At 44.0% G+C, this 16826-nt stretch overlaps 1 protein-coding gene across 2 annotated transcripts in view; it reads right to left on the bottom strand.

Moving 5' to 3' along the window:
* Positions 1 to 1319: 1319 nt before the first annotated feature.
* YY1 (YY1 transcription factor) overlaps positions 1320 to 16826 on the bottom strand; it is a 29478-nt gene continuing 13971 nt past the window's right edge. The window contains exons 2-5 of one of the 2 annotated variants that reach the window (XM_044774314.2): positions 14179 to 14341; positions 5147 to 5207; positions 3286 to 3444; positions 1320 to 2480 (exon numbers count right to left, since the gene is read on the bottom strand). In XM_044774314.2, the coding sequence (XP_044630249.2) occupies positions 2298 to 2480; positions 3286 to 3444; positions 5147 to 5207; positions 14179 to 14341 (566 nt within the window). In that variant the 3' untranslated portion in view covers positions 1320 to 2297. The remainder of the gene's footprint in view (positions 2481 to 3285; positions 3445 to 5146; positions 5208 to 14178; positions 14342 to 16826) is intronic. The other variant, XM_044774315.2, reaches the window with a different exon arrangement.

Raw genomic sequence — 16826 nt, 5'->3', positions numbered from 1 at the left:
GGCTCTCAGGGCTGCCAGGGAGACTTGCCCACAGCACAAGGCTACCTTGCCGCGGGCCCTTGGGCAGAAGTCCTGAGGACAACGCCAGGACCAGGCTCCAGTGTGGCACACGGCCAGGGTGAGGGTGATGCGGCTTGACTCCTAACACAGCCACCCGACTGCAGTGGCATTTCAGGACCGCTGCTCCGAGACTGCTCACCTGAGGGCGGAGGGGGAAGGCGTGGGCGCGTACGCCACGGGCATCAGTGGAGGCCTTTGCCCTGGGTCTGCTCAAAGAGCCACAGGCTCACACGGGGGCACTGGCTGTGAAAGGGACCTCCCTCACGGGCTTACCTCTTTCCTGACTGCCAGATACAGCAAAGCCTGGCTTATCCCAGAGCAGCTGGGGTCTTCTGATTAACTCAGTTCCATCAAACTACTCAATGGATAATAGATTCTGAACAAATGAAAAAAGTGTCTCAAGTTAATTTTCCATTTATGATTCAGAAGGCACTTCAAAATTCCGGAGAGCCACAGGGTCACTGCTATTAGGTCACCAATCCTCCTGTACAGGACCGATGGAGAAGCTGTAAGAGATAGGGCTAATGTTTTTGACCTGATGGTGTCCTGGACATCTTATAAATAAATCTCTGATATTAGCTAGTTTGTCAATTACCTCGCAGTCAAGCATACAGCACAAAGACACACGGTATGTTTGTATTTTGAATAAATGGGATTTTGCTGTATCATGGCAGTTTATAAAATATTCTCATGAGTCTGATATTCGACTCTAAGTAAAATCCAAAAATTATAATCATACACTTAAGAGGTCACAATGTGAGAGGTAAAGTACTCATTGAGTACAATTTTCTTAATAATCTAATCACCTTGCCAATCTGCACTCAGTATCTGTTTAGAAGCATGAAGTTACGCTACTGGCGCTCAATTGCGACACGTGTTAGCATTAAAGACTCCGCTAGACGGAGGAACCGAGGCTCTCCAACCAAACAGCCAAGACCCCCGAGCGTTTCCTGTTAGACGAGCCCTGAAGGCGGCCTGCGCGATGGAGACCCTGGTCCTTCCTCTGCCCCGCCTCTGCCGGCTGCTGAACACCTTACCTTGAGCGCACACGCGGGCCAGGGCAGCAGCGCTTCAGTCACACACCCGCCGGGGAGCTAAAATCAAAAGGCTATCTCCACTGGGCCCGTGCGGGCCCTCTGAGGTAGTTCCTTAACTCGGGATGCCTGTTACCTACTCTCGTTCAGAATTCAGTACACGTAGGAAGGAGTAAAATATCCATGCATCGCTTTAATCACAAGTCACTGTAATTGAGTGCAAAATAAAGGAAACTTGAGTTGCTTTATTTAGCTTCCAATTTCTGGGAGGCTCAAGAATTATAATTATTCTGGACAACAAAAGGAAATAAGACTGTGCTTACAGATCTTTTCTGCCATCTTCTTTCTGTAGGATTGCTATTTTATTGTCGCCCTTTCTGTTACACGGGATGTACACACCAGGTGTTAAAGGTACAATACATTCTACAACTGAGCACCGCTTTCCGTAACTGAACAGGCAAAGAAATTACACTGGACATCAGCATCCGGCAGTATTTCTCGGAAAAAAAAGTGACTAAAATGGGTTTAAATTGATTAACACTATTAAATCACATCTAATATCTGATACTACATGATTCAATACAGCTATACGATACAATTATACAAAATGTGTTAACATCAAAGAATACAACCAAAATTAAGAGAGCAAACAAAACCTATAGAACTTTTTTTTTTACAGGAAAAATACTTTTGAAGTATGCATGTAACTGCCCATTCTTTTAAAGAAAATCTACTGCAAGCAAAGTTATCAACCTCCAGGAAAATCACACATAGCATTACTAAGCATATCCCCAAAAAGTGTACAATATGCACACTTGGAAAATACAAAATTAAAAAAATTGTAAGCAACAGGTGAGCTCCATATTTATAAGAATGTGAAAAGAAGTCCCATTTTTAGCACTGTTGTATAAAGAATTGTCTTTTGATGCGAAGTTCATGAATTGTCCTCCTGTTGGGACCACACTTTACAAAAACACCGTGTTTTTGAAACGAGATTACAGAGCAAGATAGAGTATCTTAGCAATGTCATCTTATTAAAGTTTTTTTTAATTTTTACTACTTTATCAAAACATGTCCCTTAGGTGTGTAGGATTCATTTTTAAAATTCTTTCCTAGAAACAATATACAAAGGAGAGGCATATTTATTCCCAATCACACTCCTGGAAGATGCTTCCCGAGGTCGAGAAAGGTCTTCTCTTCTTCTCACTGGTTGTTTTTGGCCTTAGCGTGTGTTAAGATGTGAGATTTCAGGTTAGTCGACTGAGCAAACTTCTTATTACAACCATCGAAGGGGCACACATAGGGCCTGTCTCCAGTATGGATTCGCACATGTGTGCGCAAATTGAAGTCCAGTGAAAAGCGTTTCCCGCAGCCTTCGAACGTGCACTGTCGAGGAAAGACCAGAGACAACCCACTCAGCGACTTCGACCGGGCCGGGAGCGGGAGCCGCTCGCTGCTGTGCTGGAGGGCAGCCTGCTCCCTCCACCCACCACTCCTCCTCCCCTTCCAGAACCTTCCAGACACGCTCTGCAATAGGGGGAAGCAGCGCTAACTCTGCATGTCGGACAACTCCTAAAAGCCATGGACAGCCCTCAGCAACTGTTTACAACGAGAGAGAAACACTCGGCAAAAGAGCAAGAATTCTCCTAAATATTATGTTAAGGTCCTTGTATTTGTGTAAATATTTCAACTAATAAGACACAGATGATGAGGGAGGTTTCTGGTGTCACGCCTCAAAAAGAACCGTGTTACATCTACTAGCTGCGCTGCTACTCGGTTCCCTTGTTTACGGGCTTCTAGAAACAGACACAATATTAACTATACTTACTCTCATATGATAAAATTTTACAAGTTCCCTGTCAGTTAGTAATTCAATATACTATTAACTACAAAAAACAAACTGCTCCGACCCCATAGTGAACGGACTGGAAATTTACTTTGAGGCTTGCTCTTGAGCAATCCTGCCTCTCTGTAAACACCTTGCTACATCCCACCTCCAGGCCCACAGGGAGCACGTACAGGGGAGCCAGAGCTCGGGCAGCTCTTCCAAACGACCGTCAGGACACCGTTTCCGCTTCTCACTAAGGAGAGCTAAGCCCCTGACTCGGGGCCGGCCACGGTCTCTCCAGCATTGTCGCCACCTCGCCTACACCTGCAGGGTAACGTGGAGGGGAGAAGGGACTGGCTCTACCTGAAAGGGCTTCTCTCCAGTATGAACCAGTTGGTGTCGTTTTAGTTTTGAGCTCTCAACAAAAGCTTTGCCACATTCTGCACAGACGTGGACTCTGGGACCGTGGGTGTGCAGATGTTTTCTCATGGCAGAGTTATCCCTGAACATCTTTGTGCAGCCCTTCGAACAGAGAGAGAAGCTTAGTGGTTCACACTGCAAACTGTTACAAAGGATTCAACCACTTAACAGCCTTCACTGACACATTGAAACCAAACTCCCCCACACCCCCCATTTTACTTGGTATTACAGTAGAAATATTAAATTAATTAATTTAAGACAAAAAACCAGACAGCTGACAAGGCCTTATCATTTAATGCAAACCCTTGTTTTACAGATGAGGAAACTGAGGCTTAGAGATGTCTTAAGTAGACTTGCCCAAGGTCACACTACTAGCAGTAGCCGAGCTGGGAGTAGAACCCAACACCCTGGCTTCCAGCTATACCACAGCTGCCTCACCCCACCATGTCCCCCAAATGAAGCAACAGAAGCACTGATAATAAATGGAGTTAAAATGACGGCAGTCCACCGCGACCTTGGGCGGGCCCCGTGTTCTGTGCTGCAAGAATGGGCTGTCACTCTACATGGCCTACTGTCCCCTCTTCTCTCTTTGCCTCTTTCCCCTTCTTGACAGAGAAAGAAGCAGGAGGGCCTCCAAGGAATGGCAACTACAGAAGAAATTTATTTTGTGAGACACTAGGAAAAGAAGCAGGCAAACTGATACGAGAGCAGGGTGGGGAGGCAGATGGCATGTGGTGCTCGAGAGAAGCATGTCCTTCACAATTTCTTCTGCAGTTGTTGCCCAGTGATGGAGTGAATGGGGGAAATGGTCAGACAGCATGATAGAAGGACAGCACAGGCCAACCACTGGACAGCTTCACAGGCAAAAGGGAGGGAAAAGCCACAGTTTTTTCACCTTGATCCCTAGGTTGAGTTTCCATTTAGAAAATGGAATTTTAAAAAAATGTAATCGGAAAAGAAGTACACAGAGCAACTAGAGAGACGGCAGGCACTTAAGGCATAACTGTTTTCAAATGCTTACTTATTTTTTGGCCCCAAATCATTTTACATTTCAAAATCTCCAAATTAAGGGCATTAAAAAAAATACAAAGAATCTGTGAGTGCACAAGTCATGAGACGTGACACCACGAAACTAAATTTATCCTTCTCCAATTGTTGATTTTTAGAAATTCTTCATGCCATTACAAATGTCTCCCCCTTTGTTTTTCTGCACCTGGGTGATACTTGATTTTTGTTAGTATCCAGTTAAGCTTGAAACTGACCCAATCAACACCTCCAACTACTTTTTAGGCTATCCTTTTACTTTAAAGACTAACCACATTTGAAAACAATTAAATACCCTCCAGTACCACACAAAGTTAACAGGGTAAATTAAGAAAATTGTGAAGGAAATGATGACATCTTTTTAGGCTTACTTTAGCAACATCCAAAATAATTTCCAAATATTCGTTAATGAGCCTACAGTCCCAAAAAGGTCTATGGGTCAGACACAACCCAGTGTCTTAAAACTGACTTGTTACTGATCCAAAAAGAAGAAATAAAATCCTAACACACAATGTTCAATATATAGTACTAATAGAAACACTGGTGCCTACAGTCAGCCCTTTGAATACTATTTATATTTAAGTGGCCTTCACTGAACAAAATTTACATCACAAAATATAGTCTCGAGTTTAGAAACCAAAAATTATAGTTCCTCACTTAATCTCAATTATGAAGATGGAAATCAAAGTGCACATTTCTTATAAGCTCTCTAGAACTCCAGTAACACTTTAATGAACCCTTTTCCCCTAGCATTACTTACTTTATGAGGGCAAGCTATTGTTCTTGGAGCATCATCTTCTTTAATTTTTCTTGGCTTCATTCTTACCAGAAAAAAAAAAAAAAAAGAGAGAGAGAGAGAGAGATATTTGTAGGAGCGGGTAAACTCAGCTGGCATAAATTATATAGTCCCTAAAATGTTTTCCTTATAGATACAAAAACTAAGATTACAATATGCTTCCACGCAGGGGAAAGGAGGAGACAACTCCCATTCTCCCAACTGTGAGACCTGTGACTGTGAAGGACTCTTCCCCCGATACAGGCAAGGGTGCTGACGCTCAGAGGCCGAGCTGCCGTCTATGGTCTCACAGCTAATAAGCTGGTGCAGCTTGGAATGGCACCATGATCTGTGTGATTCAAATACCTGCTCTTTCCTCCAAACTCTTTAAAAAATACAAAAGATCAACAGCCCAGAAAACCACAGATGAATCCCCTAGTGGGAACAAAGTAAAGTATCCAAAAGCAGCTGCTGTCATAATAAAGGTACCTTATAAAAAGGGAGCAACGGACGTGGGAGGGTCTTAAAAACATATATTCCTATACAACTGCTTTAAAGAAGAGGGGGTCCATTTCATACTGACAGAAATGCTCTTTAGGAGAGATCACTTTTTAAAGAGGGAACAGAACTGTCCTTTTCAACAGGGAATTACTTCTACACATATAATCTCTCTAGAAGGAAACATAAGAAGCTGCCAGGATGGTCACTTTGGGGAGGAGCCCTAGGGACTGACAGCCGGGTGGGAACACCTCACACGCTTTTATACTGTCTAATTTCCATCATACATTACTTTCGGTGCTGGTGGGAGGAGGGAGATTATTAGTTTTTCAAAAAACAAGAGCATTTCTTTTACAGGACAGAGCTTTGTGGCCCTGCTTCAGGACAGCAGTGGGACAAGAGTCCAGGTCACTTGGGCAGTCAGGGAGGGCCCCGTGTGGAATTACTACCCAGGGAGCTTGCTCATTTGATCTGGGAACTTACCTACCTGCCATCTCCACTGAACCAACCTTTGGTCTTTTGTTAAAACTTTCTCTCCAAATACTCCCTACAGATCTGTGTGTAGTAAAGGGGTGAGAAATTAAGAGTTCCTAGAAAAACTAGAAAAAAACACAAATCTCTGAAACAGATGTTCTTTTTGTCACTAGTTTTGCCATCTTCACGCTTCTACATGAGGATGGATATTTAATAAACAACTGAGTCAATGATTCCGTAGCAGTAAGAGCTAATTTACCAGCACTCTTTTCATTTGAAAGGATGTCTGCTGTCATCTTTAAGTTAGCAAAGGCCCTAGCAATAGCCTCTTCACCCCTGATCTGGGAGAAGGATTACCTGATGCTTCCTACTTTATAGGAATTCACGAAATCATCTAAACTTCCCACAGCCTGGAGGAGCACAGGTGAAACAACCTTTTCCGTAGCTGTAACTTGTCTCTAAGGAGTTTGTTCAAGACTACAAATTCCCTATTTTAAATCCTCTAAGGACATCTTCAGTCTGGTACCCTCTCCCATTCCAACCCCGCCGATGCTCATTCTTTCCTGTCCTTGGAAGATTACCACATATTTTCTGAGTGCCTGCTGTGCCCAGGACACTCAACTAGCCTTTGCTATCTTATATACCACCAAGTCCCGGAGTTGGGGTCTGAGTTCACAAAATTAGGGAGGACAAAAATTTGGTGCCACTGTGCCACCTAGAGGTTATATCAGAGTTTGAAAAACAATGATGATTCATATGAAAGGATTCTGCTCCAATCAAATATAATATGATGAAGAGTATATCAAGAATCAGGCTCCTGGGACCGACCCCGTGCCCGAGTGGTTAAGTTCACGAGCTCCGTTTCGGTGGCCTGGGGTTTCGCCGGTTCGAATCCTGGGTGCAGACATGACACCGCTCATCAGGCCATGTGGAGGCGGCATGCCACACGCCACAACTGGAAGGACCCACAACTAAAAATATACAACTATATACCGGGGGGCTTTGGGGAGAAAAGGGAAAAATAAAATCTTTAAAAAAAAAATGATAACCAGGCTCCAAGCTTCCCAATTATAAGTTTATCCTTTGATGATTCCACTGAAATGCTCTATGTCTTGACTGTGGAGATGGCTACATGATTGTGTTTGTCCAAATTCATAGAAAGATACCCACCTAAAAGAGGGTAAATTTTACTGTGTGCAAATTATCTCAATAAACCAATTTAAAAACAATGTCGACAGGGGTGACAAATATGCCCCACAGTCTTTTCCCTGTCCCACCCATCTTGGGGTTCAAATATGGGGTCCATTCTGGTAGGATGGGTGTGGCCCAGTTACCAAGGAGGGGCCTCCAATACATTTTCTTAGATTTATTTCTAGGAACTTAAATTTTTAAAAAAATATTTCATCACGGAAATTTTCAAATATACCTGAAAGTAAAGAGAAAAGTCCCAAGTACCATTTACCCAGCTCTTGATTTTTTAAATGTTATTATTAAGTGGTACTTTTTCTTAAAATGTCATTTTCAAAATGTGTGCTAGTATTTAGCAATACAATTAATTTCAGATTGAGAGTTTAAAATGCATTTGGACAAACACCCCTGGGTTCAAGGAGGAAGAGGAAGGTATTTAATTGCAGCCACTCAAGAGCCTTGGCAAATCATCCTTCTCCACTAGAGTGGCAAATGAGGCAGCATATACTGGTACCTTTTACTTTTCTTTTTTTCCCAAGGAAGATTTGCCCTGAGCTAATATCCATGCCAATCTTCCTCTACTTTTTGGTATGTGGGCCGCCAGCACAGCACAGCTGCTAACAGGTGTAGGTCTGTGCCTGGGAACCAACCCCAGGCCACGGGACTGGAGTGCGCTGAATCTAACCACTAGGCCACCAGGGCTGGCCCAATACTGTCTACATTTTATTCGAATGCAAATACTGAAAACACTATTTTCCCCAAAAAAGCGTATTTAGATTGAACATGTTCTGCTTTGTGAGCAAAAACTAAAATTTCAATCTTCATGGTACCAACAGGTATACAACCTATAAAATATATATATTTGAAATCCTAAAAAATAAAAATTTTTAAAAAGACCAAAATCACACACTACTATCTAGAATATCTTCTTAGCCCACCCAAACTAGTCAGAAGTAACCAAGATTTGAGATTTTCATCGACTGTGATACTTTACAAAGATTGTTTGAACCAGAGACAACAATGACAACGCGTAGGCATCATGAATGAGACGGAATGGGATGTGTGACTTGATGCTGACTTCTACTAGCTGCACGACCTTGAGCAAATTACTTTAACTTCTCAGCCTCAGTTTCTTACTCTGTAAAAACATATAATGCTACCTACTTTAGAGCTGTGAAGGTTCAAAAAGATGATGTACATTAAACTCTTGGGAAATGACAGCTATTATTATCACCAGCTATGTGTTAAATGGGCCTAGCTAAAAATGAGTTCATTTCCAAAAAAATATGCCAGTTGTACTTAACAACCCAGAAGGTTCTGATGCTCCAAACCACCCTTTTCAACTAAAGGACTGAGAGACTGAAAAGAGAAGTACACAGGTAAAGGAGAAAGGCCTCTCACTGTATTAGAAATTATACGGAGGAGCTAGGTACCCAGCAGGAGAAGTTTCCTGTTCAATTAAAAATGGAGCACACGGAGAATATGCTCCCTCCAACAGGACTGCTGGTTTTATACCGTCTCCTTCTGCATAGGTGGAAGGCAAACATTACAAAGGTCAGGCTCCAGTACCAAAACCTGCAGGAAGCCCCTGGCACAATTTTCAGCAAGGCATTGTGTAAACCAAAAGTTCTAAGTTAAATCCACAAATGTCCCAGAAGCCGAGACGAAACATTTTGAAGCAGTAATTCTTGAATGCAAATAAGCCTCTTCCTTACAAAAGCTGCTTAGTTTGCTTCGGACTGGAACCACCAATTTTGACTTGTGCTGGTGGGCCAGAGTTCTGTGTCATATATCTACCACCTGCAAGCATAATTCACCTCCCCTCTTTGCAAAGACTGCTTAGACAAACGACACAAAGTCTGTTGAATGACTTCTCTCTTAAGTAGACAGTGTCTATTCTGTCTATTCATGTGATGACACTGAAGAGTTTTAAGGTACTTTTTGTTCCACTATCACATTTCATCTTTACACTGATCCTGCAAAAAAATCAAGGTGGGTAGTGAACCACAACAAAAGATAATCCGCCTGGGACTAACCTACCCACTCTTCATTCTATCTTTCTAGACCAAAGGTTTCTAAAGGGCTAACTCTAGTTAATGAAAAACACAAAAGGTTATCAATTTAATCAGGGAAGACAACTCGCCAGGTCTTACCCACCGACCATTTTTTGAAGCATTTATTAAAAAGACATTTCAGGAAAGAACAGTCACCCACAGCCCACCTCCCCAGTACCATGACTTTTAAAATCAGTCGTTTCTTCTCCATGCCCACACACATCTAACTGATTCACTGAGCAGTCTAGGCTCGGTGCGGCAGGAACCTGGAACGTTCCCTGGTCAGTTTCAGCTCCAGTCAGGAACCCCATCACCCTAGTGTAGGAAGACAGGGAAAGGCACCTAACACACCACCTTAGCCAGCAGCTGAGTCACAGATCAGAGGCAGATGAAGAGTGGAGGCCAGCAGACAAGCCCTGTGGATCTTTCTAAGCAAAGAAGATGGGGCCTGGCCCCCAAGTCTGAAACTTGGTGCCTCTCTGTCTTCAGCTTTCAGAGTCCCAGTCACCAATTCTGGGACCTCTGGAAAATCCTATTCAGCTGTTCCGCACGTTCTCAAAATGTGAAGACCTAATAAAACAGGGCATTCCAGGTTCAAATATTTCTCACCACCACTATCCAATTAGAGATACTATGGAAAATGAGGATGAGAATAAGCCCAACCCTCAGGCCACCTCACAAGGCCCAAACCCTATACCTTTACTTTGTACACACTGTCAAGATAAACAGATTTCATTCTGTTCTGTATACAAAATGAAATCTTTAACAGGTTGATTATAAAAGAAAATAGACACACTATATCCAGATGATTATGTAAATATCACTCGCTGTAGCATGTAACTGAGTGCAAGGATCACACTTCTTGCTCTACAAGTCCAATAACGCAGCTTCAGTACCAAGGAGAGCATTTTCCTAGAGTCAAGTGGAACGTGTCCTCTTTCTCTCTAAATATTGTCAAAATTATGCCCCATTTTTAGGCCATGGTTTTCTTAGCCCTCCCCTCTCCTCTTCAGGGGGTTTCTGATTATCTTTTCTTTTTTTTTATTATTAATTTTTTTTGGTGAGGAAGCTTGTCACTGAGCTAACATCTGTGGCAATCTTCCTCTGTTTTCTATGTGGGACACCACCACAGCATGGCTAGATGAGCTGTGCGTGGGTCCAGGCCTGGGATCCAAACCTGTGAACCCCGGGCCGCCGAAGCAGAGCACACAAACTTAACCACTACATCACTGGGCCAGCCCTATCTTTTCCTTCTGAAAAGACTCTTTCCCACACCACCAAGATCTTCTAGCTTCTTACCTCATTCTATGCACTACTGAATGAAATCAACTTTTCTTGAGGAAATTCTTACAGCCCACTGCCTTCCTTTCTAAACTGAACACGTTCTCCAGCCTGCTGCACACCCATCTTCTTGGTTTGCTTTTCACTGCATTCTTTAGGAAGTCTTCCCCCTTTTTTGAAAAGATTGGTACCTGAACTAACAACATCTGTCGCCAATCTTTTTTTTCTTCTTCTTCTCCCCAAAGCCCCCCAGTACATAGCTGTATATTCTAGTTGTAGGTCCTTCTGGTTGTGCCATGTGGGACGCTGCCTCAGCATGGCCTGATAAGCGGTGCCATGTCTGCGCCCAGGATCCAAACTGGAGAAACCCTGGGCTGCTGAAGCAGAGGGTGCGAACTTAACCACTCGGCCACGGGGCCAGCCCCAGAAGTCTTCCTTTTGATGTTCATCCTCATTTGACTGGAGTAGATACTCAAGTAACCTCCTCAGAAAGGGTGCATGTGACATAAAACGAATTCTGAGATTATTTTACCCTTGTATTTGTTTGATAGCTTTGCTGGAAAAATAATTCTATGTTTATGGTAATTCTTCCTCAGAAATCTCAAAACATTGCTTTATTGTCTTCTAATTATCTACCGCTGTCAAAGAAAAGTCTGTTCAGGTCTAACTCCCATTGTTTTGTAGGTGACCTATCTTTTCTCTCGGGAAGGTTTTAGGTTCTTCACTCTTAGTGGTCTGAAATTTCATAATGGATGGATATGTGGTGCCCAGGTCCCAGTGGGTGGCCCCCTTCCTAAGGAGTAAGGTCTAAGGCAGCCCTGATGCAGAGAAGCAAGGCCACGTGAAAAACAGGCAGAGGCTTCCACTCCACCCCAGTGACACATGCCTCCTGAGTCTGAGGCTGAAACACCCTGGATTTTCTGTTCAGAGCACTGGGGACAAGCTTTCTGATCAGTGGCCCCATCTCCAGCAAGGGTGAACAACGCCAAGGGTCGCCAGCACCCCATTACTTCTACTGCTCGCTGTCCACAGGTTCCCTCTGTCCGCAAAACCTTGCCTCAGCCCTCGGCTCCTGCACGGAAATTACTTCACTATATAATTTGGAGAAATTGTGTTCCTCCCTCTCTCGGCCCTTCTGGAAACGCTGCTAGCTTTTGTGAAGCTGTACTTTCCTGAGTCTCCTCCCACCCATCTGAACGACCCTTCTGCTGCGTCAATGGTTTCTCTTACCCCCTGCATATAAGGGCTTTCCCAAGACTCAGCTCTGCTGTCTTTTCCCTCCAACCCCTCCCCCTCAAAGAGCTTCCTCCCAGACACTTTGATGCTTTCAGCCATTCCTCGTCAGGCGACTCTAGCCCTAACTCACTTCCTGAAACTACCTCAAGTCCCACATGGATGTTTCATTACCATCTAAAACCAAACACTGCCCAACTTGAACCCCAAACCAGCACCTTCTCCCAATTTCCTGTCCCCTAAGGAGCTAAGCTTTGACTGTCCATTTTGATTCTTCCTCTTTGGCCCCCTCCCTCCAGACATACAGCCGATCTGCTTCTTAGTCTTTCCCACTGTCTCCTGTCATCTCTGTCACATTTACTCTTTTACAGTCTGACCACCACAATTCTGGCTCAGGCCTTCGGGAGTTCTTGTTCAACTGAGCTCTCCCGCTTCCTGTTTGCACCTGCACCAGTGCAGCCCAGATACAGCTGAAAAGTAATTCTCTCAAAGTAGGTCTCTGATCAGACAGCCCTCTTCTCTACTGCTCAAACCCTTTAGCAACAGCGTACTGCATACTAAAAAAGCCCACATGTCTTGGCCCAGTATTCATAGACCTTAATGATCTGGTTTAAATTTACCTAAACTCCAATCATCTCCCTGGAAGCATCTTAATTCCCAGCCAAACTCGACTGCTTCTTGTTTTCTGAATAGATACCGGATACTGAATGTGTCCACTATGCTCACGCCATTCTAGCACGTAGGCCCTGCCACGGAGACACCAAACCTAAGAAAAGTACGTTCTTCAGGGCCAAATCCAATGCCACCCCCTCCACAAAGCTTCCCTTCATTCCCGTGTCCCTATCTGTCTATCTAGAGATGCCCTCCATCCCTGGGACAGCAGCCTATGCCCCCACGCAATTCTGAGCACAACGAGGAGGAGGTGACTAACTGGAAGGACACATGGAGATATTAAACAACAGCATGGTTTTTGGCTCAACTCGTCCCAAACCTCTAACCTTACTGCTGACTATGTATCCTACAGATTCCATTTTTATTTGCATTTTGGGGGTGGGTGGAGGGGGTGGTGGTGAGGGATTGATCTTTGATCCTTATACCTGTATTTAAAATATGAATAGCAAGAAAAGCTGGAATGCAGGGTCACTAACAAAAGGATAGAGCCTTACCTTGTTGTGTGAAGCCATGATAAATCAGAAATAAATTAACATGTGTATCTCCTGTAACAACAGCTTCAGTGGAGAGCAGAAAAGGGTACAAACCCCTTTCTTAAAACATAATGGGGTTCTTACACTCATATGACACATGGGGAAACTGAGGCTCCACATGGCAGGAGGGCGCCCACATGTTGTTTTCTGGCGGGGCTGGGAGAAACCCAGATGCTCCAGAGCCTCCAGCTCTTTCCTACTCTGCTCTGCGCTCAAGAGAAAGACAAAAAAGCATGCCCCACTCCATTCTTAGATGGAGCAGGGTGACGAAGAGCCCTTCCTCCTGACCCTGCTCTTGCCTCAATCTCCTGGGCTGCTCACTTTCCCTTCTGCCTCAGGCAGAGAAAAGGAGTAGAACTTCTGCTCCAGAGTCCACTAGTTAGTTTCATTTTATTTAAAATTTTACATCTTTGTGAGCTTTTTCATGTCCTTGTGAAAACTGTCAAACAGTACTAGAAAATAAGTAATGTAAAAAGGAGCAGAGGCTTCTGTGGGAAGTCAGCCCATTTCAAGCAAAACAAACATCCCATGGCTTCAGATCTTCCCGACTCCTCACCTTGGACAGTCACAGGGGTGCCAGTCATAAATATTCCATCTCTCCCTGTCGTGTCAGCTTACATTAACAAAACGCTGGGAGCTTCACTGCTGACATGCTGAACTATGAACTGATGAAATGCTCTCCAGTGGTCAGCTGTACAAATCTAGTACAGAGCCGGGTCTCCTGCAGCTCAGTGCAGGCCAGTATTCTCAAATTTACAGTGTACACAAAGAGGCCAGAAGGGAGCAGAAAGATATCCATTTCCAAACAAATTATGTGCAACTTTATTTATTCACAAGCAATGTCAATTATAAAATTAAAGAGTCTTTGCTTTATCTTATTTATTGTCTGCAGGAATCTAAAATGGTGCCACTCACATTAATAGCATAGTTCCTACTAAAAAGAAAAACAAACTGCTTCTGTGCTTCTGTTTCAGAAGTTGCCCTAGAGCAGGAACTCAAACCACCGTAGTAACTGAGACACAAAACCACAGCTGACAGCACGCAAGCATTTGCTACGACTAAAAGGAAAGTTCCTATAACTTACCTAGCAAATTCTGCCAGCTGTTTGGGATCTGAGAGGTCAATGCCAGGTATCCCTCCAGGCGGAAGTTTCTTTCCTGTCATGTACTCTGAGTAATCAGGAGGTGAGTTCTCCCCGATGATCTGTTCTTCAACCACTGTCTCATGGTCAATATCTTTTTTCTCATCTGAAACACACCATAAGATTTGATTATCTCCGCTGAGTAAAAATGTCTACAAGGACAAATAAATTTTAATTTTTTATTTATTTATTTTTTGAGGAAGATTAGCCCTGAGCTAACATATGCCCCCAATCCTCCTCTCCTTGCTGAGGAAGACTGGCCCTGAGCTAACATCCATGCCCATCTTCCTCTACTTTATATGTGGGACGCCTGCCACAGCATGGCTTGATAAGTCGTGCCACATCTGTACCCGGGCTCTGAACTGGCGAACCCCGGGCCACTGAAGCAGAGCGTGCGAACTTAACTGCTGCACCACTGCGCTGGCCCCAAGAAATCATCCTGTTTCTGCTTGAAAGGCACCAAAATCTTCAAAGCCAAATCCAAGGGGCCTTCTATCGGCGCTCCTTCTGAGCCCACCGGGGAGAGCTTGCAGTCACGGTCCTCGGCCGTTCACGTTCCTGGTTCCACTCCCACTTCTCCACTTCCTCGCTTCTCCTCCTACCACTTCTCAGAGTTCTGCTTTTTGTCCACCACACACACTTCCTGTTAACCACCAACTCTGCAACGCTGACTCAGATCTAACTTCGTAGGCTTCACCTCTCCGCTAGCCCCCTGCCTACCTCTGTGGCCACCTGGTTCTTCACTATTCTCCCCTCACTCTTTGCTCCAGGTACACCACCCTTTGAGTTCCTCAGATGCACCAAGACCCACCCACCCTAGCCTTATGGCCTTTTACTCATGCACCTTTCGTTGACCACACTGGTAATTCCAGCTGCGTGATTTGTCGGCCTCTCCTAGGAGATGGTAAGCTCCACGAGGATGGGGATGGTTGTCAGTTTTGATACCCACGCATCCTCAGAGTGCCGTTCAGGGTTTGCACATAGTCGGCCCTCAATAAATACGCATTCAAAGAATGCAGGACATTTCTACTCGTGTGTTGTACTATCATCGCAAATCCAACAGGTTATTAAAAAAAGGGAGTACTGACCACCATAATTAATTCCCAGACGCCAAATCCTACTGATCGTTTTTAAAAGGTCTTTTCCCTTTGTCCCACAGCCATCAACGTAGTTATCATTATCTCAAACCAAAACGACTAGCATAATTTTCTTAATTCATCTTCACAATTCTGTTCTCTGCTCTCACGACGCTATGAAGGACAAACTGACACAGAAAATGTAGCTGATACACTTTCACCTGTGGCAGGAGCTCTTCAAGAGACGAATGCATTACTTCAACTCGGCATTCCGGGCCCTATGCTGTCTGTTCCCATTCCAACCTGTCTGGTCTTCCCTTCCATTTCTCCTTTGCACTTGCCCTCCGTATTCCAACCAGCCTGTTTTTCTCACAGGTAATTCACGAGCGTCTGGCAGGAGTTTCCCCCCTTGCTCTCTCTCATTACCTCTCTCTAAACCTAGCCAACCCTTCCCAGCCCAGCTCAAATTCTCTAAGGGCTTGCTGATTCTATCATGTCAGCCTTGGATTCCTAGCTTTTCTTTGAACGCCCTAGATTATTTCTTGGTAGTTAACACTGACAAACTCTAAATCATACTGTTTTGAATTTTTGTTGGCCTTGCCTCTTAAACTAGAGTAAAGATGCCAGAGGCCAAAAACAGTCTTTTACTAGTTCAGTGCCTAAAACAGAAAACAGATGCTCCAAAATTTTCAATGCTGACTGAAATTTTCTGCTACTCCATCAAGTTGTTTCACAAAGAGCAATAACATAAAAACTTTCAGAAGTGAAAACCGCCTTGTTCAACTCTTTCCTTGCGTTACCCTTCCACTACTGTTAAAAACAAGACCAAAACCCAACCCAAATCAGATCCTGCAATTGATGTCACCACCAAAAGCTATAAACATGCTGTTTAGCACATGGTTCTCTGTCATGAGAATAGGAGGGCAAGATAAAGACAGGATGCAGGTTCATCTGGGTCAAGCGGTCACTGTCAAGTTCAAGCACTCCCAGCAGTGAAAGCACAGAAGACGACAGTTCTGAACTTTAAATGTCTCTTTTCTCTCATCACTCTTCATTTTAGGAACATTTATAGGTCATTACAAGGAATCACAGACTCTAACAGCAGCCGACATTTTATTCAATGTTTACATGTAGGCACTATTTTAATCACCGCACATAGGAACCTAGGAAGTGGGCAAACTAGCAACTTCATTTTACAGAGAATGCTGAGGCACAGAGAGGTTAGGTAAGCGGCTCAGGATTAACCAGCTAGGAAGTGGCAATGTAAACTCCCGAAGTCTAACTTGAAGACCTGTGTGTGTTAACCAGCACAGCCAGCGGCCTGTTGTTTGGAACTAGAAAGAACTGGATACTATATCCCAGGTTACCTGTTTACAGATGAAGAATATCCATCTATGGATGAAGAAGCCTAAGGGAAAAAAAGCTGGCTGTACTAACAAAAAAGGACAGGAAACGTGGTTATTGATCGTAAGCTACAAAGCTGGGACCCTACACTGTAACCAGATTCTTTCATTT

This window comes from Equus asinus, chromosome 7 (assembly GCF_041296235.1).
Source record: "Equus asinus isolate D_3611 breed Donkey chromosome 7, EquAss-T2T_v2, whole genome shotgun sequence".
NCBI classification, from domain to species: Eukaryota; Metazoa; Chordata; class Mammalia; order Perissodactyla; family Equidae; genus Equus; species Equus asinus.
The sequence above is the reverse complement of the archived record's forward strand: the minus strand, read 5'-3'. Positions and strand labels throughout refer to the sequence as shown.